The sequence below is a fragment of the Polypterus senegalus genome, chromosome 2 (genome assembly GCF_016835505.1).
Source record: "Polypterus senegalus isolate Bchr_013 chromosome 2, ASM1683550v1, whole genome shotgun sequence".
NCBI lineage: Eukaryota > Metazoa > Chordata > Cladistia > Polypteriformes > Polypteridae > Polypterus > Polypterus senegalus.
In genome coordinates, this window is record NC_053155.1 from 267,775,868 (window position 1) to 267,802,627 (window position 26,760).

At 37.8% G+C, this 26,760-nt stretch overlaps 1 protein-coding gene across 1 annotated transcript in view; it reads right to left on the bottom strand.

Annotated features, from left to right (window-relative positions):
• phldb2b (pleckstrin homology-like domain, family B, member 2b) overlaps positions 1-26,760 on the bottom strand; it is a 299,785-nt gene that overhangs the window by 55,863 nt on the left and 217,162 nt on the right. The window contains exons 15-16 of the mRNA XM_039745516.1: positions 20,590-20,730; positions 19,054-19,153 (exon numbers count right to left, since the gene is read on the bottom strand). Coding sequence (XP_039601450.1) covers positions 19,054-19,153; positions 20,590-20,730 — 241 coding nt within the window. The remainder of the gene's footprint in view (positions 1-19,053; positions 19,154-20,589; positions 20,731-26,760) is intronic.

Sequence of the window (26,760 nt, forward strand, 5' to 3'; positions counted from 1 at the left end):
CACCAACTTCGTTGTATTTTGCCTTCAAAATAGAATCTGACTGCAGTTCAATCAATTCCATTTGGATACTCTCAGACGCATTATCAACGTTGTAAGAATATGGTGACGTAAACAGCGCAAAGTCCTGTTCGTGTGAACTTAAATCACAAAAACACTCACTGAATTCATTGCTCAGTAATTCAAGTTAGAAAACAAATCCTCCAAAAATCTAATTTTACTTTACTAAGTTTACTTCAAAGTTTATATTGTAAAATAAGCCAATATGCAAAAAGCCCCCTGACCTACACTAATTTTACAAACTCAAAATCACAAAAATTTGTTAACAGACAACTCACCAACTTCTTGTGTCCACTTCAGATCTTCAACTGTAGTCTGCACTAACTGTTCGTTACAATACTAGCACAAAATTACATAAAACTACACCAAAAAAAGTGAAAATATGTGACCTATGACTACTCGTGATGGTCAGTTCTGCCCAGTGGCCAGTCTCAGCAGCCCAGCTAGTAGTGTAGCCTGCCTAGCACTTCAGTTGCGATGACACGGCTCATTAACTTTGGTCAAGGCTGTTGGTTTGTTGGGGAACAGTGTCATGTCTAGGGTATCAAGGAGCTGATGCTGCAGCAGCAACTATACTAGCAGATGATGTTTTCGGTACCGTAATGCAATGGGAAAACGCTCATTTGTCAGAAGGCAGAAGTAAGAAAAGTCAATAAGTAACGCAGAAGATGCAGAATGATTCAATCACAAATGATAGTAATCATTTTGTACAAGAGTAATCATTTTGAACAAGTTTAGTGCTAACTAGGATGTGTCAAGTGGGCCACACAGATTTTTGTTGCGGGCCGCATGTTTGACATGCCTGGTCTAACACATAAGGACTCATAAAGGCCTGGACCGATCTCTGTCTTCTTGATGTGAGACATATGTGCCATGGGTCTGTAGTAATTAAATAAAGACGAAATTGCCTTCTTTAGGAACAGAAACAATGCAGGATGTTTTTCACAGCAGTGGCACTTTTTAGAGCTTTAGGGACAGGCTGAACTGGTCACAGAGGACATCACAAAGTTGGTCAACCCAGACTTAAGAACTTGAGGACAGACTCCATGTGGTCCAGCAGCTTTTTATGCATGCAGTTTTGTCATTTGTCTCCTCACTTAGTCTTCAGCTATGGACAACACATCGTACAGATCAGAGGTAGACTCACTGGCCAAGGCATGAGTTGTTGATATAGTAGGGATGGTGTAGGGAGACTGTTCATTGGATTAAGGTGGCAGAGGGAGAAAAAAACTTTAAAAATTGCTTCAGGGAATTAGATTTGTCCACATCCCCTTCTAGCACATGAGCTTGCATACTGTAATAAGAGTAACATATCTGAAAAAGTAGTAACTTGCACATCTTTCAAAGTTGATCTCCTATATCAATTTTAACACAATTTGGACAACTGCTGCTTCAAACAAACTATTGTGGCAGGCAAAAGGCATTCAGACACCTGTGCTATGGTACCTATAACTTAATGTGAAAGAAATTTCTCTAATTAAGACATTTGTAATTTCTTACTACTGGCCTCTGCCCATGTACCACTAAATTAATTTTCATATGTTCTGGCTAAAATCTCCTGTATGTCTAGGAATCTTTGCTCATATAGACTAAATAATAATATTAGTCATCAATTATTTAAAGAAATCACAATAAGGTCTACCTAGGGTTTTCTCATAAGTACAGTATTTTTCGGACCATAACGCGCACTTAAAATCCTTTAATTTTATCAAAAATCGACAGTTCGCCTTATAATCTGGTGGGCCTTATGTATTAATTCTGGTTGTGCTTACTGACCTTGAACCGATTTTATGTGGTACACAGTGCTCAAAAATCTGTCAAAATGTTTTAGAATGACTTTGGTAAGCTACGAAGCCGCACTGCTTGATGGATTGTTGGAGCATTACGGCTACCGTAGTCAGGGGCCTCGGGAGTAATACATACTGTACTTCAACATAAAATTACGGTGTGTTTACTAGGATCCCAAAATGGCAACTGTTAAGAGACATGCTTACGAAGTGGATTTCAAACTCAAGGCTATCAGGCACGCAGTAGAACATGGGAATAGAGCAGCTGCGAGAGAATCCAACATTAATGAATCAATGGTGCGGAAGTGAATGAAGCAAGAAGATGATCTGCGCCAAGTAAAAAGACCAGAGTTTCAAAGGTAACAAAGTGCGATGGCCTCAGTTATAGGACAAACTTGAACAGTGGGTTATTGAACAGAGAACAGCAAGTAGAAGCGTCTCTACAGTCTCTATTCGACTCAAGGCAACAGCGGTAGCACGTCACATGAAGATCACTGACTTTCGAGGAGGTCCTTCTTGGTGCTTCCGTTTTATGAAAAGACGTAACTCTCTCCATCCTCACAAGAACTACCATCTCGCAGCAACTGCCAAAGGATTACGAAGAAAAGCTGGCCATTTTCCGCACTAACTGCAAGAACAAGATCACTGAAAAGATGATCCAGCCAGAACACATCACCATCATGGATGAAATATCCTCACCTTTGACATCCCCGTGAACCGTACTATTGAGAAAACAGGAACCAATAAGGTATCTATACGCACCACAAGGAACGAGAAGTCATCCGTCACTGTAGTTCTCGGTTGCCAGGCTAATGGCCAGAAACTACCACACATGGTCATTGTCAAGAGGAAGACTTTGCCAAAAGAAAAGTTTCCAGCCAGCATCATCATCAAAGCTAACCCAAAGGGCTGGATGGACGAGGAGAAGATGAGTGAGTGGTTGAGAGAAGTTTACGTCAGGAGACCGGATGGCTTTTTCCATAAATCTCTGACTCATTGATCTGCGACTCCATGCGTGCCCATCTCACCTATACTGTCAAAATCCAAGTGAAGCAAACTAATTCAGATCTTGCCATCATTCTGGGTGGATTAACCAAAGAAGTCCAACCGTTAGATATCGGTGTCAACAGGTCGTTCAAAGTTAAATTGCGAGCTGCGTGGGAGCATTGGATGATGGAAGGCGAACACACATTCACCAAGACAGGAAGGCAACGCCAGGCGAGTTACGCCACTATCTGCCAATGGATCGTGGATGCCTGGGCTAAGGTATCAGTCTCAAGTATTGGCCGAGGTTTCATTAAGGGTGGAATCATCACTAAACAAAGCTAAGTAACAGCAATGAGACTGACTCGGATAATGACGAGAGAGATTCGGGCATGCTTGATGCTGAAATTGCCAAACTGTTTACCTCAGACACTGAGGATGAAGAATTTGATGGATTTGTGGAAGAGGAATGATCTGAAAAAGTGAGTGTATTGTTTTGTATTTTATGTTACAACTGAACAATGTTGAGAGTTATTGAGAATGAGTTGAATAAAGTTTGACTTATCTGACTGTTTTGTTTCGCTGAATGCGCTTTATAATCCGATGCGCCCTATGTATGAAAGTAGACCCATTCATTGATACTGCGCTTTATATTCCGGTGCGCCTTATGGTCCGTAAAATACTGTAATTGGTTCATTATCACACTCAGATTAGGCCAAGATTAAGATTTATGGCCAAAATTCAAAGCACTGTGGATGATACAAAATTTTGCCAAAAATCCTTACAGTGAAGTATAGCAACAGTAGCAATATGCTGCAGGAATATCATCAGCAGGGACTGAATCTCTGGTTGCAGATAAAAAGAACTGAATAGAGCACAGCATCACTAAATATTGCAAGGGTGGAAGAAGGTGGCACATCCAATTATTATTGTGAGGAGTCTAAATACTTATCAACTCTGTTAGAACTAAAATATGCTGTTTGCACAAGATATCCACTACCAATTAATTTTGTGTTTAATTGAAAAAAAAGAAACAAAAAGAAAGAAAAGAATGGAACAAGATATTGAAATGTTATTTATAAAAGATCAGTAAATATTATTTGTATCACAACAAAGCTTTGAAAAACTTTAAAACAGTCTGAATACTTTCACAAGACCTCGTTTTTTTTTTTTTTTGTCAAAGAAAAAAGAAACACAACACTATAAACTATGTGTGCAGAGAGACATCTAAAATTAAAAATTGTGTCTTGGCTCCTTCAAAGTCTGGATTGTGATAAATGTGTGGGACATTATGAAAATGTCAATAACCAAAATGATTATTATAACTGTTTCTTTCTAAAGGTATTGTGCTGTACTGAAAATGTATTTCAGTTGTTGCTTGCGCTCATTGAGCAAAACCAGCACATACTTTTTGGTACCATTCTAAGAGTCTAAAGACCCACTTAGAACTTCTTTCCATCAGTATACAACCAATATCCCAAAATGTATAATCTTGAAGGCTAAAGGTACAATTCTCTGTTTCTTTCTCTTCATTTTGGGTCCAAATTAAATGATGAAACCAGTATATAGTATATAGACTCCCTCAGATGACCTTATCATTTTCTTCACTGTTACTCTCAGTAGAGGTTATATTCATGGGTGTGCAGTGTGAGGATGATTGTTAAGGTCTGTGTTACTAATTTGAATATGTTTTGCTAAATGTCAGATATTGGTGGTAGTTATGAAGGTCTTTCTCCAGACACACATGATTATCATCCATTTGGATTTCCTCCTTCACAATAAATTCAATCATTTGCTACTGTCAAAATGACACAAGCCTGTTATATATTTCCTCTCACTCGGGTATGAACATGTGATTGAGGGAGATGGAGTAATTTTACATTCAGGTGTGAGACAACAGATGAAATAATTATCAGCAAGACTTTACATATCGTTCCTCTCAAGCATTTCTTGGTAATTCCAAATTTATTTTTGATACAGCTGTAAGGTTTATGCATGTTAGGGCAATAGTTAACTCTAAACTGGCCCAACTGTGATTGTGTCAATATTTCCATGTGCTTTTTGATGAATAGACATCTTTTTAAAGGGTGATTGATCACTCACATAAAATTAGCATTCCACAAATCCATAAAATTGAAGAAAAATGGGTGAATAAATGAATATATCACTCTGTGTTTTCGTATTTTCTCATATACATATTTACATGCATATATTTGTTTACATCTTCAGTTTAGGTCCGGTTTATATTTCATGCTCAGAACGAGCACGCATCATGACTGCCCACGCATTCCCAGCGTTCATTTGATGCATTCTCTGAGCATGTCCACAGAAAATAACAACGCATGCGCAAGTTGCAGTACCAGAAAATACGGGGGGGTGGGCGCAGTATTGTTGGAATGTGACGTCAGGGTTGTTCATTATCAACAGGTGACATCAAGCCACTTTGTAGATCCTACAGGATTATTGTGCGTGTGTCGATGTTTGATAAATGGTTCGATGTGATAAAGAAAATCATCAGACTTAAATGCTGACATACAAATGTATTCGTGGTGCTTTTCTTAATCTGTTTCTTGCACAGACAATACAACTGTTGCATATTCCCCAACTGTAATGATGCAATACATTTTAAAAGGTCTGACAAATCATCTTCTGTGACATCTTTTGTTTTTTTTGCACCTTCTCAACAGCATCTGAATATACAGAAGTGTATTTCAGCCATAGAGGAAAAAAATAAATTAGGGACTCAGTGAAGAAAAAAAGGACTATTTCATCTTTAAAGTGGAAATTTAGACTTTAATCACATACTGTAGTTTTGTCATTAAAGTAGAATCTCGTAAATGTCATCTTAAAACTGACCCAGTTGTTAATCGCTATATGCTTCTGGGAGATATTTTGGGAAGGTGTCCTGGGAATTTAATGGATGTTTCAGGCACCACTACACAGTGAAGCTGAACATTGTTTTCTCACCGTGATGATGTCTTGCACCGCCACCTGATGAAATCCTCCAGATTTACATAAAGTATGCACGCAAGTTTAAACAGTTCACTTCTTGCATAGCAGTAGCGTCCGCAGTCACACATATCGCGTGAAGTATAAACCCGGCCTTACTATGAAAAAGTGGAACCTTTACCATTAAATATTTCCACTATACCAACCTAATCAAAGTCAAAATGACAGTTATGAGATTTATTTGAAAACTATACATGCAAATTAAGATGACATTTCACAAAGGAATATAATAGGTTTAGGTATCAAACCCCAAGGGGTATTTTTATGGCTTTAACTCACTCTAACGTGCTGGGAGGCAAATTCCACACATATAACAATAAGATTTTGTTTGAAAATAATGTATTGTACAGAAGGAAAAATCAGAGGTAAAAATAAAGTCCAGGTGACATGAAGTTCAGAAAAACAGTTAACCCACTGAACAAGACATGTTTTGAGAAAGTATAGTACTGGCAAAAGGCAACAGAAGATAATCTTAAGGACAGAACATTAACATGTGGGATAAAGTGACATACTGGTAAAGATTATCCATATTCTTTTAATTAATTTACTTTCATATCTAATTCAATGAAATTTAAACTGCATTTAAACAAAATAAAAGTCATTAGTTACTTCACAAAACTAAAGTATTTTGACATTAATAATACATCTAAAAATAAACATGCAATGAAGGCAAGCATACAACACTAATCAGGATTTGTTAAACCTTATTGTACAGAAAGCATGCACAGTTCCAAATTGCTCTGAACATAGAATCTTCTAATTACTGGTTGCAGGTAACCATTTCTCTTGGTCTGTCATTAACTATAACCACACTCCAACTGCAAACACAACAGCTGCAGCCTGTGGAAAGTGATTTCAAAACTAGCAATCTAAAGCCAAACAACTGACTATTGTATCTGTCAATATTAAATTTAACACAGAAGATGATTTAACTAAATCACATATATAGGAGACTAATTTTCTTGAGTATAAATAATGCCAACCAAACACATATTATTGAGTACAAAAAATAGCAACAACAGAAAAATAAATGGTCTTTTTGGTGATTTATCTTTCAGAAAATTAGTCATTCATGCATACAAAAATTATTGCATTGATTCATGCTTCTGGAGAAAGTCATTGTATTCACTGTACCTTTTTTGGACTTCACTGAAAGCCATGGTATAAAAAAAAAAAAAAAGAAAAGAAAAAAGACAGAGAAGGCAAGTGTAAAAAAAGGTGCATGGAAAATTTAATAATATTTTTTTGTTTTAGACCAAGAAGTTAGACAAAGAAGTAAGAGAGTGTAGATTTATAAAAATATTTAACATCAGAAATAACAGATAATAGTAAAAAATTTTGCAATTCAAAACCCTGTTATTTAACTGACCTCTTAAGGAAATATTGTAGAAGATTGCCCAGAATTAGTTTGATAATGTAGTAAGCTGTAAATTATCTGTCCAGACTACTAAACCCATAAAGATTGGGGGACTCATTCAGGTAATGCATCATTACTATTAACAGTCAAGGTTGGATAAGATTTACAAACTTGACAAATGGGCTCATTTTAAAACAAGAAAAAATAACAACTTCACCAGAGAAACTGGCAGGAAAAAAGCTGAGAAGTTTAAAAAGGCTGTTGTATTTGCAGAAGAATGATTCTCTATTTTGCAAGAATGCAAGACAACACATTTTGAGCAAATTTAAGAAACTTTTAGTACTTATACAGCATTACCATGGGCAAACACTTACCAGAGACGTTGACTCCATTTACCTTTCTTATTCTCCAGTTGTTGACAAATTTAGGTTTCATGGTCCTAACTGCTTTAACTTTACTATGGACATCTTCTACACAGTCATACCTCACGACAAAGGTCTTGTCAGCCTCAGACAGGCATTCAACAAATGTCCAGTCCAGGATCCTCCCATGAACACTTTCACCAGACCGGCAGAACTGTTTTGTTTTTTTTGTCTCAATGCCTTGTCTTTTGATAACTTTTTTCACCAGGTCAGTGGCATTGCACTGGGTACTAGAATGGGACCTAACTAAGCCAACTTCATTGGCTAGGTAGAAGAGCATTTCTTTTCTTCCTAGCAAGGCTTTGTACCAGATGTGTACAAAAGATATATTGAGGACTAGCTGTTTAAATGATTTTTAAGCACAGAGGAAAAAATAAACATTTGAAAAATCCGTAATTTAATAAACCACCAAGAAAAGTAACATTGCAACAATGCACGCTACGAACCAACATACAATTGTCCGTGACTGAAAACCAGAGGAGCACCATCGCGCCTTCTCCTTCCAAAGCGAAGGACGGAGATGAACAGCGCTCGTTCAGTATGCACTGCCCGCTTATGTGCCCGCCCCCAACTCCCTACCTGAGTCGCTTTCGTCTATGTACAGTCCACACGCACCTTTGAGTCATGTTGACTGTTAATTTTCCCAAACACCGCCTCAGTCGGTTTCTACGTTGATTTTTCATTGTTCTTTGCGGTTCCGGCTGCTTTTTTATATATAATCCACCAAGTCACCCGACCATTTTGGGGTAGGGTGGGGCGTTACAAAGCGTAGGGACGTAATCAGTGCGAGCGTATGACCCGCACGTACTGGGAATTTCTCGTTCGTGGGGAACAATTGCAAGCCACGGTTTCCATCACGAATGGGGTTCAACGGTTTACGCACAGCTCCCCGCGCTGGGTAGACACACGTTGATCCATTCAGTGTAGCGCGTGTGCAGTACCGGACATACAAGTGCATCACAGACCTGTTAATGCTCAATCTCACGTGGCTGAAAGCCACTTGTCCGTCTAAGAATTTGGACGTCGACCGCTGTTGGGTCGTGTAACTATTTGGCAGGTGGGAGTCTCGTTCGTTTTCGAAAAATAACCAGCCAAATCGCTTCACCAACTAAGAACTGCCATGCACCACCACCCACAGAATCGAGAAAGAGCTATCAATCTGTCAATCCTCTCCGTGTCCGGGCCGGGTGAGGTTTCCTGTGTTGACTTAAATGAAGCGAAAGGCTTCACACCTGGTGGTGCCCTTCCGTCAGTTCCTTTAAGTTTCAGCTTTGTAACCATACTCCTCCCTGAACCCAAAGACTTTGGTTACCCGGTTGGCTGCCCTGTTGCGGGGCCTGCATTGGTGAAGCAGGTGAGACGGTAATGAAACAGAGGCACAGGGCTTATTGGTTTTTAAAGACTGCTTCCTTTATTGGGTTTTAACCAATGCACGGAACGAACCAACACACAATCGTCCATGTGGCGCGGAGGGTGGAACGGGAGGAGAAGGACATCCACTCCGCTCCCTCCGTCATGCTAGTCTGCCGATTTCTCGTTCAGTATGCACTGCTTGCTCATGTGCCCACCTTCAACTCGTCACTCAAGTCGTTGTCGTCTTTGTACAGTCCAGATGCACCTGTGACTCACGTAGACTTTTCATTGCTCTGTGCGGTTTTGGCTGCCTTTCTATATATAATCCACCAAGACACCCGACCACGGTAGTAGCGAGGTGGGAGGGTGGTGTGCACAAAGTGCAGGAGCATCTAAGAAGACACATGTTTGTCGCAGATGCGAATTGCTGTATGTAGCGTGTAAAACAGTTTGCCAGGGTGCACGTGGTCGTGCGTTGTAACTGAAAACTCGTTTTTTAAAGACTGCTTACTTTACTGTGTTTTAACCTCAGTTGTAAAGGAATGTTTTAAGGATCCCATGGGATACCCCTCGCAAACCGTTTTACACGCTGCATATGGCGATTCACCTCCGCGAGAAACATGCCTCTATTAACAGTCAGCGTGGGTCAGAGCTGCATGTTGCCTCTACGACAGACAAATATAAATGACGCCATTTTTTCTGTGTCGTCGCATCTGAGTTGGTGAGCGTGGCTCTGCGAGTTGTCGTCGTATCCAATGGTCTTGGAGTTGGTGGGCATGGCTCCTTCCTGCGTGCGCCATAGGTGTCTAACTTGTCGGTGGCTTAGTGAATCCACGCCCCTTCCGGCGTGCTTTCCATGGTTATCTTGCCTTAGTGAATTATATATATATATATAGATAGTATTGGTGCACCTTCTTTTTCCAGAAAACAGCTACAGGAATTCATTAATTACGTTTCTAGTTTTCATCCATCTCTTTTCTTTACATTCAATATTTTTACATCAGCTCTTCCATTTTTTGATAGATAGGATATATAGATACTTTATTAATCCCAAGGAGAAATACACATATTCTAGCAGCAGTATACTGATAAAGAACAATATTAAATTAAAGAGTGATAACAATGAAGGTATAACAGACAGACAATAACTTTGTATAATGTTAACGTTTACCCCCCCTGCTGGAATTGAAGAGTCACATAGTGTGGGGGAAGAACCATCTCCTCAGTCTGTCAGTGAAGCAGGACAGTGACAGCAGTCTGTCGCTGAAGCTGCTCCTCTGTCTGGAGATGATACTGTTCAGTGGATGCACCATTATTGACAGGAGCCTGCTTAGTGCCAGTCGCTCTGCCATGGATGTCAAACTGTCCAGCTCTGTGCCTACAACAGAGCCTGCCTTCCTCACCAGTTTGTCCAGGCGTGAGGCATCCCTCTTCTTTATGCTGCCTCCCCATATAAGGCTTTCTATTAACTTTCCAGGACTTAATGCCTCTGTCTATTACAAGCCAACTGACTTGCACAGTTACTTTCTTTACAGCTCCTTCCATTCCTGGCATATAAAAAATATCTCCCTCTTTCACAGTTCCTTAGACATTGCTGCCACTGCAGTGATGATGGTGACTTCTGTAATGAGTTTCTTCTATTGTTGTGGACCAGGCCCTCAATCAAGCCAGGAGTAGACTTCATAACATCCACTCTGAAACCAGCATCTCACTGGTCCTCCTGTTCCACCTTAACACCTTCCCAACCTGAAGCTTTTGAGCTGTTAGAAGAGCTGCTGTGTTATTTGCATGTATGTTACCAACAATACCCTTGTATCTGGTCTCTTTGATGAATTCAATATTAATACAGGCCTTTTGCCAGTCTTACAATCTTATTTACTGCATTTCAAGGTAGAAATGTATAGAGCCATTTACTGTACATGGGTGAAAGAGGAAGACTGCTTACAGAGCATTTCATAGGCAAATATAAGCTGTTAAAATTAAAGACCTTACAAAGCCTATTGTAGAAAATTCATATCGCTTGATCATAGCCACACTGATCTCCCTGCCTGCGTTCTTTCACAGGCCTTTAAAGATGCCTTTCAAAGAAAAAAAAGAAGACGCTAAGCTCATTGTCACATTGGGAACACAAATATGAACCGACAGACAGACAGACAGACAGAAACTTTTCAATCTCTTAATTCATCTTCTCTAATGGGTGCTTTTCAAACTTATTTTTACCTTTTCTCCTTTCACATGCTCTGATATTGCTCCCTCCTTCCTGTCCTATATATGTTACCTGCTTTTCCTTCTCACTTGAGCATATGCACAAAAACGTTGCGCATGCCTGTTTCCATGCTTCGAGATGCATAAAAACTAAACTTGGCATAATGCCATGCACATTTTCACTGTAGCCTCTCTCATTGCGTACACAAGTTTCTGCTTGGATTTGCAAGCTGGCAGCACCCAGCATCAAAAAAATGCTACTGTTTCTGTGGTGTGCTTTTTTTTTTTTTCGATTTACATCTATGATCCTGGTTTTTTATTCAATACACTGAAAATTAATTGCATATTGTTTACAAACTTAATTCACTTGACTGTAATCATTCTGTAACAATATCATGGTGCATGGAATGGCCAAAATATTCCAACTATCATTGCTGCTTTGTTGTTGTTAGAAGATATCACAAATGGAAGAATTAGAAGAGAGCTCATATTTACAGATGATGTTGACTGACTTCTAAGTCAGTTTTGATTTCCAAGAGGATGTGCTGAACTGGTGCCAGCTTTACAAAGGCAGAACTGTCATTCACATGTACAGTTATAAGTATACGATTTCCTTACACTGTGGTTGAACAGGAAGCAACATTCAACAACATCTGGTTTTCCAAATTAAATTGGAGAGGTCCACTGCACACACTTTGGTATTGTGCTGCTGGACAAGTTACATCAGCTAGGGATGAATCACCAAAAGAATGAGCTGACATTACATCATATATAGCAGGAGTGCCTATAAAAATGCCAGCATTGCACAGTTGCAGGTGTTTTTTTCCAACTAGTGCAGCAAAAGGCAAACAGTACTTTAAAGGATAAAGAGCAGAGAATCGATCTGTTGTGACACTCTGAGACTTCAGAGAATGAATTTGCGTATGTAAATAGAAAGCATTTCCACTCTATTAATGTGCTGCTCTATAGTGCACAGAGCATGTGTTGCATTCTGCAAGCATGTAGTGTGCTGCATATATAACATGGCACACAATCGTGGCTTTCCTGTACCTGCAGAGACGCTGTATGATGAACCGGACCCTGACCCACCAAATGATCAGTCAAATTGGACAGCGTTACAACTTTGACTATAGTAAGCAGAATGCAAAAACAGGTAATCAGAAGCATCATTTATTTTTTTAACCAATTCATTTAATATGTGGTCAATATCACATAGTACAGCCCTTATGTTCTTTAGTTCATTGGCCAGATCTCTTACAGCATCCACCATTGCATTTTGTAAATCAGAACAGCGTCCGTCTGCACACAGCCAGACGGTCGCCCAGCGGTTTCCAAGGCAGAAGTGTGTGTGCAGCCCATGCCCGAAGACGGGCTTGGCACAGCAGCACAAATCATGTCATCGGCATGGGGGTGAGCTTTTGTAATATTATCTGAAAGAGAATAAACAAACGATGGTCTGTGACTCGCCTTTTCATGTCGACTGTAATATCCGACTTCTTTTTTATTTCAGGCACGGTGTGACTTTCTGAACTCTCGAGGGTCTCCACCATGCTTTCTTTGCTTATACCACCCCTTAAACCAACAAATAGTATGTTTTTCCTTGCCTCCACTTCGCATTCGCTGAAATTCTTTTTTTTTTTTTTTTAATATATTTTTGCCATTGTCTTTTAACCAAACACTGAATGGAAGGTGATATTTATATTGATTTCTATATTAAAATATGCAAAATTCTGGGAGAAGTCAGGATGGGGCAGCAGGTGTGTGCACGTGCATTACATTTCATTCTGACTGGGTTTTATGAAGCAGAAGTGCATGGAAGTTGGCTTACACACAGTTTTATGCGTGTGAATTTTTTGTGTGCGTACTCACATTTCCACTTTTATCCATACGCCATGTTTTAGTGTGAATTCTATGCACGGCATTATACATGAAACCCCTGATGAAGGTTGTACAACCAGAACACTGTGTCTTCTACCTCATTTTCTTTCAGCTTAGAAATAGCCTTTAATATTTTGTCATGTTGGTTTATTGTTTTCTTTTATTCTTCAGCTGGCTTTAAACTAACATATTTTTAACTGTTTAATTATTAACTGTAATATGGATATGTGCATTTTTTTCTTCTCCTTAGCAATTTACAACACTTTTATACTGTACTGCCTTTGTGATTCCAGTGACAATGAGCCAAAGTGTTTGCTTCACTGAACTAATTTGTTTCTAATACCTACTACTAAGTGATCTTCATTTTTGTTGTCAGTCCAACTCCTTTGACACAAAAGAAGCTGGAGTGAAGTGCAGTATGGATAATTCATTATTAATTTACATGTCCTACTTATTACTTTAGGTGGATTGGTTCTCATCTAATCTATTATAATACATTTTTCCAATTTCTGAATTGTACTGCAGTGGAATGCAATACGGTCACAGAAAGCTATGAGTCAAGGCTGTATAAAATATGCAGGGCAGAAGCTTCTATTTCAAGTGGTAAGTATGGGAAGAAGGAAAAGGGAGATCATGATTTTTGATAGCTATAATTTAAACATTTTATGGTGTTTTTGGTAAATACATAAATGAGCTTATTTATCAATAGATTCAACAAACAGTAGAATTATAAGCAGCATACATAATGCTTTGATCTTAACTACAAGGATTAAACTTCATAGTACTATTTACTTTCAAGACATTTAATCACTGTGTACTTATAATACAATTGCATGCTCTGCAATAGTATAGTTTATCCTGTCAAATTAAAATCTGTGTAATTCAGTGTGGTTTAATCCAAAAGACAATTTAGAAAAATTAGAACATTATAACAATGGGGGTTCAACACAAAAGATTCACTGAAGAATAAAAAAGATCACCAAAACAAATGTGAGAATAAATATGTTTCATGAGAGAGAGAGCAATAAATAAACTACATGTCACTAGTCTACTGTCTTAAGCTATTATACTGCCAAAAGCAAATGAGAAAGCTATGGGAGGTCAGTGAAAGGGCAGTAAGCAAATAAAAGTAGTGCTTGGAAACATTTTTGACAGGCATGATAAAAAAGCCGACAATTTAACAAAGTAGACAACAGAGTCAGGTGGAGAGAGAAAGCAAATGATTAAAAAATGATGCATACCTTGCACTCAGAGAAACAAGTTCTCTAGTAGGTGAGGAGGAGAGACATCTGTGTGCCTTGTGTATGAAAATACTGGAAGCTGATAGCATAAAGTCCATCTAACTGAGAAGGCAAATTAAGACACTGCATTCCAATCGCGGAGAAGCCACTTAATGCTTTTCATACAAAATTTGAGGAGCACTACACCAAACTCCTACCAAAATTTCTATGAATACCAAAGCTCAAATGGCTTCATATCAAGTCTCATACCATGGAAAAATGCAAACAATAAATAGTGGATGAGCTAATGCTTCCACTTACAATCAATATGGTATCTATTATGACTGAGAAAGCAACAGCCACAAAGCTAAATTCCATTCCTTTACCTAATGCTAACTTTTCAAGATGTGTAAGTGACCAATAAAATGATGTGCAGAGCAAGCACTTTAACAAAAGAAAAGTTTAAATGCTGCGCTCTGCATGTGAACAGGGCTACAGACAGTAGTAAACACTACATTCTAATTATTTTAATTTGTTTTGTCGATACAAAGACATTATGTTAAGATTTGCTCTTTTGTAAATACAAAACAGAACAACAGCTAATGAATGCTTCAGAGTACCAGATTCCTGCCTGGCCAAAGCTTTACCTGAATGAGAAGACTGTTTGTGCGTCTGCACTGATGGGCACATACTATGGCAGAGAAATGGGCTGGGCTACTCATCCAAAAAGTTGTGCTGAATACTTGCAGGATGTGATGCATTCTACACAGAGAAGCCCTAGCATCAAAGCAGCTGAGCTCCAAACTAATCTGAATTTCCCCAAACCAATGACTCTTAGAGATTAATGAACAACTTTGCAAGTGAGGTTAGCAAGGTTATTATAAGTAACGAAAACTAAAATCAAAACTGAAACGATTATTAAAAAACATTTTTGTAAACAGAAATAAAATACGTAATTAACAAAGCCGAAATAAAAAACTAATACTAAACTATTAAAGTAGCTGGAAAGACTAACTGAAATAAAATAATAATATACTAAAATATTTTAAGTTTTCATTTTTGAATTAATATTCTTGCCATTAGTCTTTAACCTTTGTAACTTAACTCTAACACAGAAAGTAATCCACCACAAACCACCCACATCCAGTAAACGGCAACTGGTGACGGAGGGCGGATGTTCACAAAGCATTTGTGGTGACAGAGCAAGCTGAATATGGGCCCGTAAAGTATTCTTTGTGCTTGTTGTATATCAAGATTTAATTCAAACGTCTGAAATCAGAATGTGCTGGTCAACAAAACCTTTACCGTATGGGCAGAAAAATCACGACTGAGTAATGTTTCAGTTTTTTTGTCAAGTGCATGTATTCTGTTGACAATAAGTCACCTTCCACTTCATGCAGGAGAAATCCTTTCTAAAAATAAAATGGCACTGATCAAGAGACTGACTAGGTTATCATACAAGATCAGCATATTGTTACTGACCAATCACTTTTGCTTTAAAAAAGACATTTAACAACGAAACGATACAAACCTTGTAAAAATTCCTGAGTTGGCAATGTCTCTATTGAACTACAGGTAGGTAGGCAAACAGAATTTGCCAACTGGTGAAAAACTAACCATACTAATTTTAATTTATATTCACAGCTCAAAATACCTGATATTGTGAAAATAATCCAGTAGCAGAATTATGTTTTAAAATATCTGTCCCCCTTTTTTCAATTTTTCTCTCTCTCAAAATAGATAGTTGAAATATCATATTCTTTTTGTTCTTAACATCAGCCATATAATACATATTGCACACCAGTGATTTTTTCTGCCTTGCATCCAAACCAGCTGGGGGTAGGCTCCAGGTTTCCTGCCATTCTGCTCTGGATAAACAGGTTTAGATAATATATATATTGTTCCTAATCTCAGATGTTGTCTCTGTTGTTTTGTGCCTGTCCATACACCTATTACCTACTCTTGCTCTGCTCATTAAAGGTTTACTGTTCTTATGCATGGGCTATTCAAGTCTCACTGCCCCTAATCTTTGACACTAAATGCTTGTTTTTCTTTGTTTCCCTCAATACAGCTAGATGGGGTCTACAAACTGATTCAAGTCTAAGAGCCCTGTTCTTCCTAAGTCCCCATGATTTTCATAATCACATCTGTCAAACACAGTAAAATTTATTTTCTGATTATTGATATCTTTTCAGGCCTGCAGGTGGCAAAATTCTATCTATAAATTGTATGTGCCTGAGATGGAATCAGAGATCAATATGGCTGGTAAAAATTAAAAACCCAGTATGGGTTATTTTTGAATGCAATATTGAAGGTATTCATTATAAGCACATTGTCTTGGAGCGAGATATGTTGCGTGGTATAGACATTTAGAGTACAATTCCCCTAAATTTAATTACAAATTGGTTGATCCTGAGCAATAAAAGGAAAAGATAAAAAGTGCCAACAATCAGCGCACATTTGTTCAGCACAAATGGCATAGAATTATATCCATCCATCATCCAACCCGCTATATCCCAACTACAGGGTCACGGGGGTCTGCTGGAGCCAATCCCAGCCAACACAGGGCGCAAGGCAGGAAACAAACCCCGGGCAGGGCGCCAGCCCACTGCAGGGCATAGAACTATATTTTAAAATATAATAAAAATGTATAAAATTGTTCATATTCAGTATCTGGTTCTGAATATGCTTGTCTTTATCAGACAAAAACAAAACCAGATATTAAACCATGTAGTGTAGTAAGCTTCCACTAACATATCCAAATCCATTAATTCTACAATTCTGTCTGATTGTGACACAAAACTAAACTCCATAGTAGCTCTTTAACCATACCATCTCTCTAAATATCAAATCCAACGTCTGTCTGCCTTTCACGAGAGAACTACTTAACGGATTTGATCGGGTTTTTTTTTTTTTCTATAATTTGCTTAAACATTTCAGTTGATTACGCAACTTCTCTTATTGCAAGAAGTATAGTTCACTTGTGGCAGAGATTTTTTTGCGTGAATATGACATCAAGGCTGTGGGCCGAGGAGAGGGGGAAGTGGGACCATCCTCACTCACATGCAAGCCTCCGTTCAAATTGGTCTACCTCTCACCACGTGTTGGAGTGTACCTTGCCTCTGCTTAGCTAACAATATCCGTTTGTTCAGGAGACATTATCATTTAGAGATTGCTAAGGAGTAATGTTTGACGTTTTTGAGAGAGAGATCACAGCTACGTATTTTAGAGGGTAGCTGCTAATTGCAAGATTACGGCCACGTGCTCTTCTCCCCACGCTGGGGACGCTCTCCTGTCAAAGCTGAACACGATCAGATACAGTGGCAATACTTGACGTTGGAGCGTACCTACCTTCCGCTTGGTCAGAGATACCTTGCTGGCTTTTTACATTTTTGGCAAAGAGATCACAGCTACATTTTCGGCCCTCACAGCAAAACCAAAAATATTGTATATGAAGACAACCCCTCAGATACGAAAGCTATCAATATCAATTCTTCTCAATACAAATTATCCATCCATCCATTTTCCAATCCGCTGAATCCGAATACAGGGTCACGGGGGACACTTTTAAAAATTTTTTTCACTGATTTTTAAACTTTGTCCTATTTCATTAGTATGCAGGTGGAGCCACGGGGAACAGCTAGCAATCACTAAAACTAAAACTAACAGATATAAAAATAAAATAAAAATGTTTTTGTGAAATAAAAACTAAATTAACACTTTCTATATAATATTCTTTTGGAAGATGTCATTAACCAAAATACCTTTCAATATCAGAATATATAACAAATGCTGATATTTTTTTAAATAGCTTCTATATTGTATGCCTCTGCTATCTAGAACAAACTAAGCAGATCTCCTCCCCTAACAAAAACAATTTAAAATGCAAAATAAACAAATAGATACATGCTTAAAACTAAAATATCATTAAACATTAAGCTTTATGAACTTCTAAGCCTTTAAGTCAAGAATGCAGTAACATCTGTAATTTCTATAGTTAAAAGCCTTTACATTCTGCACTGTTAACACTACAGTAATAGAAGTTACATTTTCCTCATAACAAATTTGCAGACATAGACCTGATCACCACTGGAATGTTTTCAATGAAATGCCACTGTGCTGTCTGCATGGTAAATAACTTCTTATTCATATACTCTTAGACTTATCTAAGGCATGCAGTCAAGTTGCTGTTGAAAGTTGCATTGAGCAGCATTCTGGATTTTACTCAAACAAAATATTTTAGTTATAGTTTAGTAAGTGTCATTTAGAACTTTTTCTGAAATATTTAATGCAAAATGGTGATCGGCAGTAATAGGTGCCATACTCTGCATGGGACAATGACTAACTGGAACATCTTCATATTTTCTAAATCAAATTTGACATCAAAATACTGTATTGTGTTATTAATTTAAGGGTCAAGCTCCTAAGGGCCAACAGAACAAGAGAGGCTGCTATAGGCATAAGGCGTGGGAAGAAAGCAAGAACACCTTAAGGAAAACCCAGCAGGCACACTAGAACAACGTACAAACTTTGTACAACCAGTTACTGGACCGGAATGTAAACAGTTTTCCTAAAACTATGAGGCAGCTACACTAACTATTGTGCCACCTCATTGTCTATATTCTTACAACATATAGCAAAACATTGAGTCATCAATTTTGTAGATGTATGCCAATTTAATAGCACATTGTTCAATACTTTAATAGCACATTGTTCAATACTAACAGTGAAATACCATAGAGTTAAAGTTATACCTTAAAAAAAATAATAAAATTGCTCACCTTTGTGCATTCTTCTTGAGTCAATGTCCTTCGGTGATACAGTTAGATTTCGAGGAAGTACACTTCCACAGCTAGCACTCTGAACCAGGGGCATATGAGACTTCTCAAATGAGAAAAGAAATATGCAGAACATTACTTCAGTATTGCTTCAAAGTCATAACTCTTCAAATATCACTTTAACTGCAAAATTAGCAGCAAACCAGCTTAATTCACTTCAGGGTTGTAAGCAAATTTAAGCATGTTTTATTACTTTTACTTTAAAACCTGTACAATCAAAAATAGATCATTAGATCTTTCTTCAAGAAAAGATTAATATCCACACATGCCATTTTTAGATTAACTAACACATGCTTTTCAAAAAGTAAAAAGTAAATAAAAATATGATTGAGTTTCATGCCTAAACTGCAAATGTTATTTGTTAGGCATACTGGTTACTTTTCTCCAGTGGGACAGATAGCAGTAACATTGTGTAAATGATAAGCAAAATGTCAACAAAACTACAAGAATTTAAATGCAAGACAAAACTATGAACTTTGATTGGGGTTATGTTGGAATGGCACTAGAAAGAAAAATTATCAATAGCTAGTGGAAATTGTAAGTAAAAATGCAAAACATCTTGATAATTTTCTCAGTGTATTGACTGAAAATAAAAAGAAAAAATGACTAACAACTCTACATTATTTAACAGCGAAGGTGGAAGCTGTTCTTTCAAAATTTTACAGTGAGTCATTAAGGCACTGAAGCCATAACAATATATGTTTCAGCAATGGTGCCTCTGAAAATCATTGAGATCTCCTCTTTAAATCTTAGCAGCCTGTGTGCGTGCCATGTGATGAACTGCTGTCTCACTGACAGCAGTCTTGTGTCTGTTGTTACTACAGTATGATTTATATCATCAGTTTTCATGTCTGAATTCTGCAATTTCCTCCACAATTCGGCAAAAGCAGAATCTATATGGCCCTATACAAGAATACTCCACCATCAGAAGAGAAGTGCTGTTTGGTTCATCATACTAAATACAAAATGGTAGTTCACGGTAAATATGATTTTGCTTTCCTGCAGAGAACGGTGTGTCTTCTTTCCGATCCAAGTGTAATGTAGATTAAAAACGATCATGAGCCCAACTGCGTAATCCTTTAGGGCGCATGCCGAAAGGATGACTAAACAAACTGTCAGTCATTCACACATCACTTTCATAGGTCCCTTGGTGGGAAAATCATTCAACATACCTCACGAAGTAGGAGATCTATTTTTTAGGTTCCTGAAAATTGATTCTCAACATGCAAATTCAATATATTGAATTGATGTGAAAGTATTGATAAAAATCACTATATTGATTTAACAATTTTTTTGCTTCCTGAAATACAAAATATAAAACATATTATATAATTACATCTAAGAAACACATTTACTCAAATTCATAATTAGAACCACATTCAGAGATTCACATAGAGAACACCAAGAACTCTAAACAAATACTAATATAAAACAAACAGGTGCAAATGTAAAACAAAATATTAATATTTAAATACCTACTTTGGGTGTAACACTGCGTCCCAGCGTTGAGCTGTTGAAGTGGGGTGAAATAGTTGGGGCACTTTTCTTTCTTGGTAATGTATCACTCATGTAATTGCCTTCTTTGGAGGATTTTTTTCTTTCTTCTATTGATCTGAAATGCTTAAAAAATAAAACAAACTATAAAAAAAAGATTTTCACAAGATGGGGAAAAAATCATCATTGCACAATGCCACAAAAAACAGATACAATCTGGATACCACCCAAAATCTGAGAAGCACAGGAAAACCATTTTGATATAAGGAAGGTGTGTATACTTAGAAGACTTCCTATGTAATGAGTTTTATTAAATGTTATTTATCCATGTCATTGTTTAGCATGACTGCCTCACAAATTCAGTGCTCTGATTCACAGTTAGAAATGAGTTCCCAATTCTGTCTGGAATACAGCCTTTGAACATAAGGAATGCCTTTCAACAAACTCTTTAATTATTCTATGATTACAAATATAATAAAACACATTAGACTCTTGCGAAATTTGTTTTGCAAGAAATTGTTCCATTCTAATTTAATGGTCTTATTTTCATTGACATTTTAGGCTTGCAAAACTGTAAATTCAGTGTTCTTTAAAACTAAAAACAAAAATCCTTTGTGTTGTACATATTCCTGAATAATGCAGAATTTCATCTTTTAATACTTTAAGTTTGTCTCTGGAGCATCCTAATATCAGCTGTTCGTGTTTTCCCATAGATGTCATGCTCTACAGCAGGATTTTTCTCACATGGCTCTCCTGATTATTTACTAAAGTCTAAGACTGGATATGAATTATGACACTAAAAGAAGCAAGGTGTTCTATGGTGACTTAGCCGCATTCATTACAGAAGTAGCACAACAGGATGAATAGTACCACTTATATTATGGAAAGTATAAAATATAATAATAAGGGTCAAAATATATGATAAATCATAAGTCACTTTTGAGGATATTGCAACACATGATTGTGTTAGCTTCTGGAAATGTTTTTTGCTCATAGCTTAATGCTTTTGACCAGTTTATTAGTTATGGTGCCCAGCCAATTGATATAACTACTAGGTGCTCATAAAAACACTTAATTAGGTTAAAATAGAGTACATCTTTTGGAAGATTTCCACATGTTGGCAACCATTTTTTTTATCAGATATAAACTATTAATTATCGACAAGACAAATTAATGCCATTGTGCTGAATGTTAGGTGGGCATGTAAGCATTAGCTAAAGTTCATCTATAATAAATATTTATAAACACTTGAGCATTCAGCATTTACCTTACGAAAACTAATCACCATGCATTGTTTAATTGCGCCAGGAAGCAAGAACAGTACTAATCAAGGGTAATGACACAAGTTTTATATTTTACATTGTAGATTGTTATGTGGTCATGCACTACAATTGCAGGTCTGAGTAAACAGTAGGCGTTGATACTCATTGAACTAGACAGAGTAGTACAGTTGTTCAGGAAAAAGTCACAGACAAAAAATACAACCTACACAGAATATTTTATTGTATTCTTGTTCATCTTGCTAAGTATTTAATCTTTCAAAGACTTAAAATGTTCTTAAGCTGTAATCGACCGAACAAAATGTGCAGAGTAATTTGACAAGAATGCAATCTTTTTTTTGCAACATTCACCCACTGTCACTAAAGTGGTGTTCCTGTTCTCTAGAACATAATTTTTTTTCAACCAGTCCAAAAGAAATTTGCCATTTAATTTTACTTTTTATATTATTTAAAACTTGCACTAATGTTTGGTAACACTTTAGGTACTGCAGAAATATTTTTATTACTCATTTATGTGTAACAAGACCTTAACAAAGGCTTTTTTTGGTCTTCATAACAGAAAACATTTGTAGATATGTTATTCTTCTCTGTGCATTGTGGCATATTGATGTGATGGTAAAATGACTTAATAATATGAATAATTGACAGGTCTTTTACTAAAGATGTAATATCAATGGAAATGTGTCTCGGGTTAAGCCACCTCAGACCATTCCTAAGTGAAGTAGGACACATTGCAGAGATGAACAAACACTTTACTGGTGCTTTGTAAGTGTTATGATGACCCAAATCAGTGTTTGTTAAGGTCTTACTATATAAAAGTGAGTAATAGAAGCATTTTTGCAGTGCCTAAACTAAAAAGTGTTATCTACATTTTTTAATAATCAGTTTCCCCATTGTTCTTTCACCACCCTTCCTTTATTTCAGTCAGTAACCACCTGATTGGTCTGTTACTTTTCTTGTAGTGATCGATAATACTGATAAGACAGTGACTTGTGGAGCTAAATTCACTGCTAAATTCCACATGTACCTTCCTTCATTAATGTTTACATAATGTTTTCTAATCGTTAATCTTTTGGTACTGTGATGCTGGTTTTGTCAATTATGATGGTAATCTTGTATATAGTAACCTATAGAGGATTCAGGCACAGAAATGATACTTATTGCATTAGTCCACTGCGCTTACAGCGTACATATTCTAAACCTCATCTACTTGAATCAAAAAACCAGAAAGGGCAGTTGAAAGGTGAAGGCAAGGGGTGAGCTTCCCACAGTAAATGCAGTAATGTTCACAATATTCCTGTGGAAACAACGCATCATTCCACATTCTTTAAAATGTGCTTCATTACCCCACAATAATGTGAATGACAGCCATGAAATATGACTGGTTATATTAGTGTTCTACAAATCACCTGTGTTACAACCCCTTAGGAAGCGATATTCCTTGTTTTCCATTCCAAAAATCTATTTTTAGCATATGAAGCTAACTATAGTGTCAATTTCATGACACTGTATACAAAACAAAATTCATTATTAATTGTCAACCAAACAAGAACTATTTATCACCAAACAATTGAAATTCTCCCTTCCAAGCATGCATGTACACATAATACGGCATCATCAAGTTTGTAGCTGACAGAACTATTCAGAAGCACAGCTGAATCAGAGTACAGACTGGAAGAACAGCAGCTATTGAATCTGTGCAAGATCAACAATGCTTGTCTCAATATGGAAAAAAAACAAAAAAGAGATAACTATTGATTTTAGGAAGACCCATGCTGTCGACTCCCCACTGCACAGCAAGGGTCCTGCAATGGATTTAGTTAGGAGTGCTAAATCCCTTGCTGTACACCTAGACAACCTCACCTTAACCTTCAACACCACCACCTTAGTGAAGAAGGTGAAACAAGGTCTCCGCTTCATGCAGCAACCGAGAAGTACTACCAGCTATCCTGACCAGCTGTATCACTTTTTGAAATGGAAATCACAATATCTCATATTACATAATAGTGCACATAGGCAAAAAATAATATATTAAAAATAATTATCAATAATAATATTCAGTTTATATTCCAAAAACACTGCATTCACAGGGCTTACAAAATTGTAAAGCTTCCATACCACTTATGAATTCTGCCCACCTGCCAACTGGTCTAAGCCTATTCTACCAAACTGTGAAACAGCTTCTATCCACAGAATGTAAGGCCTTCCTGTCACCAAATTCTTTACTTTGCAGTATTATGTCTCATTTGTGTTGATATATGACACTGTATTTTCTTTGTCTCATTGCACTTTGTATAGTTTGTACTTAATTCATTAATAATACGCACTGTTGTTTTGCACAAACAGTAACTCTCATGTGCATGTATGTATAAATAACTTCTGTATACTGCACTGTGATTCTAGTGGGAATGTTACGTTAAACCTCTGCATACTTGTGTATGGATATTATGACAATAATTAGTGATTGTAATGGGTCGAAAAATAATTAATGACAGTCATGGAACATCTTAAGGATCTATTCTGATTCAGATGTAAGGTGAGACATCAAGTAAAATAAAGAGGCCTTCTATGCAATGTTAGCTTTAGAATTTTTAGATTTGGATAAAAAATGTGGATGGTTCAAGAAGACCACATCTGTTAAAATGACATAAACAAATACCTAAGTATGGTAGACATTTTTCAAGGACAACAGCTTATAGATAGAAATAACACTTAGACAACCTCCTGTACAAGCGTATTGCAAAGGACAAAGTACCAGAAGCATTTTTTAGAGACTGGACTTACTTCTGCAGCGAAGATCATTGTGCTGAATGAGAAGAGCTACACTGAAAAGTCTGCATTAGTCGAAGAGATTTAACCAGAAATGCTGATGCCCTGGGAACCAGACACTGTGACAACTCCTTAGTTAATGCATCTCTATAATGTTGTGTGGAAGACATGAACAACATATTTGCATTGTTGGACTAAAATTGTGCTTTCAACTTTTCAAAAATGAGGAGGAAAAAAATAGAGGAATCACATTCTCAAACTCGACAGAAAAGTCTGTGATGAGGAGGAGACTAAGAAGAACACAAGAATCTTTAGAAGCAATAAAAATTCTCTCCAGGTTGGGGAACTGTTTGTTTGTACAAGGATAATTAAAATATTGTGGGGATTTGCTGATTTTGTCTGTTTTGCAGTCCCACTGAATGCTTATGTTCATGCACTTTGGAGTATAATATGGCATGTGCTAACAGCATAATGTTCCAAAGCTTCAGCCTCATACTATTCAATTCCTGACATTAACACTTGCCTATATTATTTAGGAGCCCCAAGGCTGCATCTCTGAGATTTGCAAATGTTACTTTTCTGTCTCATCAGATGGTTATCACCAGTGTACACTTGAGTCTTGTAGCCATGCTGTTGATGCAAATTAATACCTATAAATGTGAGGGACTGGTTCTCTCCCAGTCGTAGATAGCTTGCAGTCTATAGTTGACTGGGAGAAGCTGCTACAAGTGTAATATATCTTTTTTCTGACCATATTTCTACTGTTTCTCTTTCATGCAGGTTCATGCTATACAAAATCCGCAAGATCAGACCTTTTCTGGCAAGGATATGCAGCACAACCTCTGGTCCAGGATTTGGTCTTGTTGCATCTGGAATACAGCAATTCACCTGTGGCAGGAGTACCCTCATGTGCTATCAAGCCACCACAGATGATCCAGAATGCAGCAGCCTGTCTTGTCGCTTAAATGGCTCCCTATTGCAGCATGCATTAAGATCAAAACCCTGATGCTTGCCTACATAGTAGTCAATGGGTCAACATGTGAGTATATGGGAGACATTGAAGTGCTATACTCCTGCCCACTAAGGTCTGCCAGGGAACAGTGTCTGGTGATGCCACCTCTACATGGCATCAAGTCTCAATCCAGACTCTTTCCTGTGTGGTTCCAAGCTGGTGGAACGGGCTGCCCCCCTCCATCCGTACTGCTGACTCCATCGAGGTATTTAAGCAACTGAAGGTCCATCTTTTCTGTGAATATCTGTCTAATTGAAAAGAAAAAAAAAAGATATCTATATATACTGTATACAACTATCTATCTATCTAGATATATATATTGTCAGGTATGCCATTGGCCATGACCCAGCCGGGACGCCATGAGGGACTGGATGTGGGTCTGCGCCCACCCTGGATCACGTGGGGGTCGCCTTCCTGGTTGCTTTGGGGGCCACGGGTACAGGGCATGGAAGCTCCACCCTGTAGGGGCCCGTGGTCACCGCCAGGAGGCGCCCCAATGCCTTGGGACCTGTTACCCCAGCACTTCCGCCACACCAGGAAGTGCTGGGGGGGAAGAATTAGGACGGCGCCCGGAGAGCTGCCGGGAGGACAGCTGGCACTTCCGCCACGCTGGGGCGTGGCTAGAGGAGGAACGCTGGGAACACCTGGGGCTCATCCGGTTCATATATAAAAAGGGCCGACTCCCTTCATTCGAGGCTGGAGTCGGGAGGCGGAAGGACGAAGCTCAGGAGAGCTGTGGAGGCGGCCCGAAGAAAGGCATTGTAGCCAGGACTGTGACTTTGCAGTTTTTGTGCACTAATTTGGGGTCTTAGTGACCATTATAAATACTGCAAATATTGTAAATAAACGTGTGGGGGTTGAGAACATGTCCGCCTGTCTGCGTCCGGGTCAACTTCCACTATATATATATATATATATATATATATATATTGCATTATTGATTGTAATATATGATTGTAAATAAGTTATTACATCTTTTAACTTGTGGCAATCAACTTGCTGAACAAACAGGCCCTAGCCTAATGTTACTCAACTGTTTACCTCTTTTGATAGTCGCTATTGATCAAAGTGTCTGCTAAGCAAATAAATGTAAAT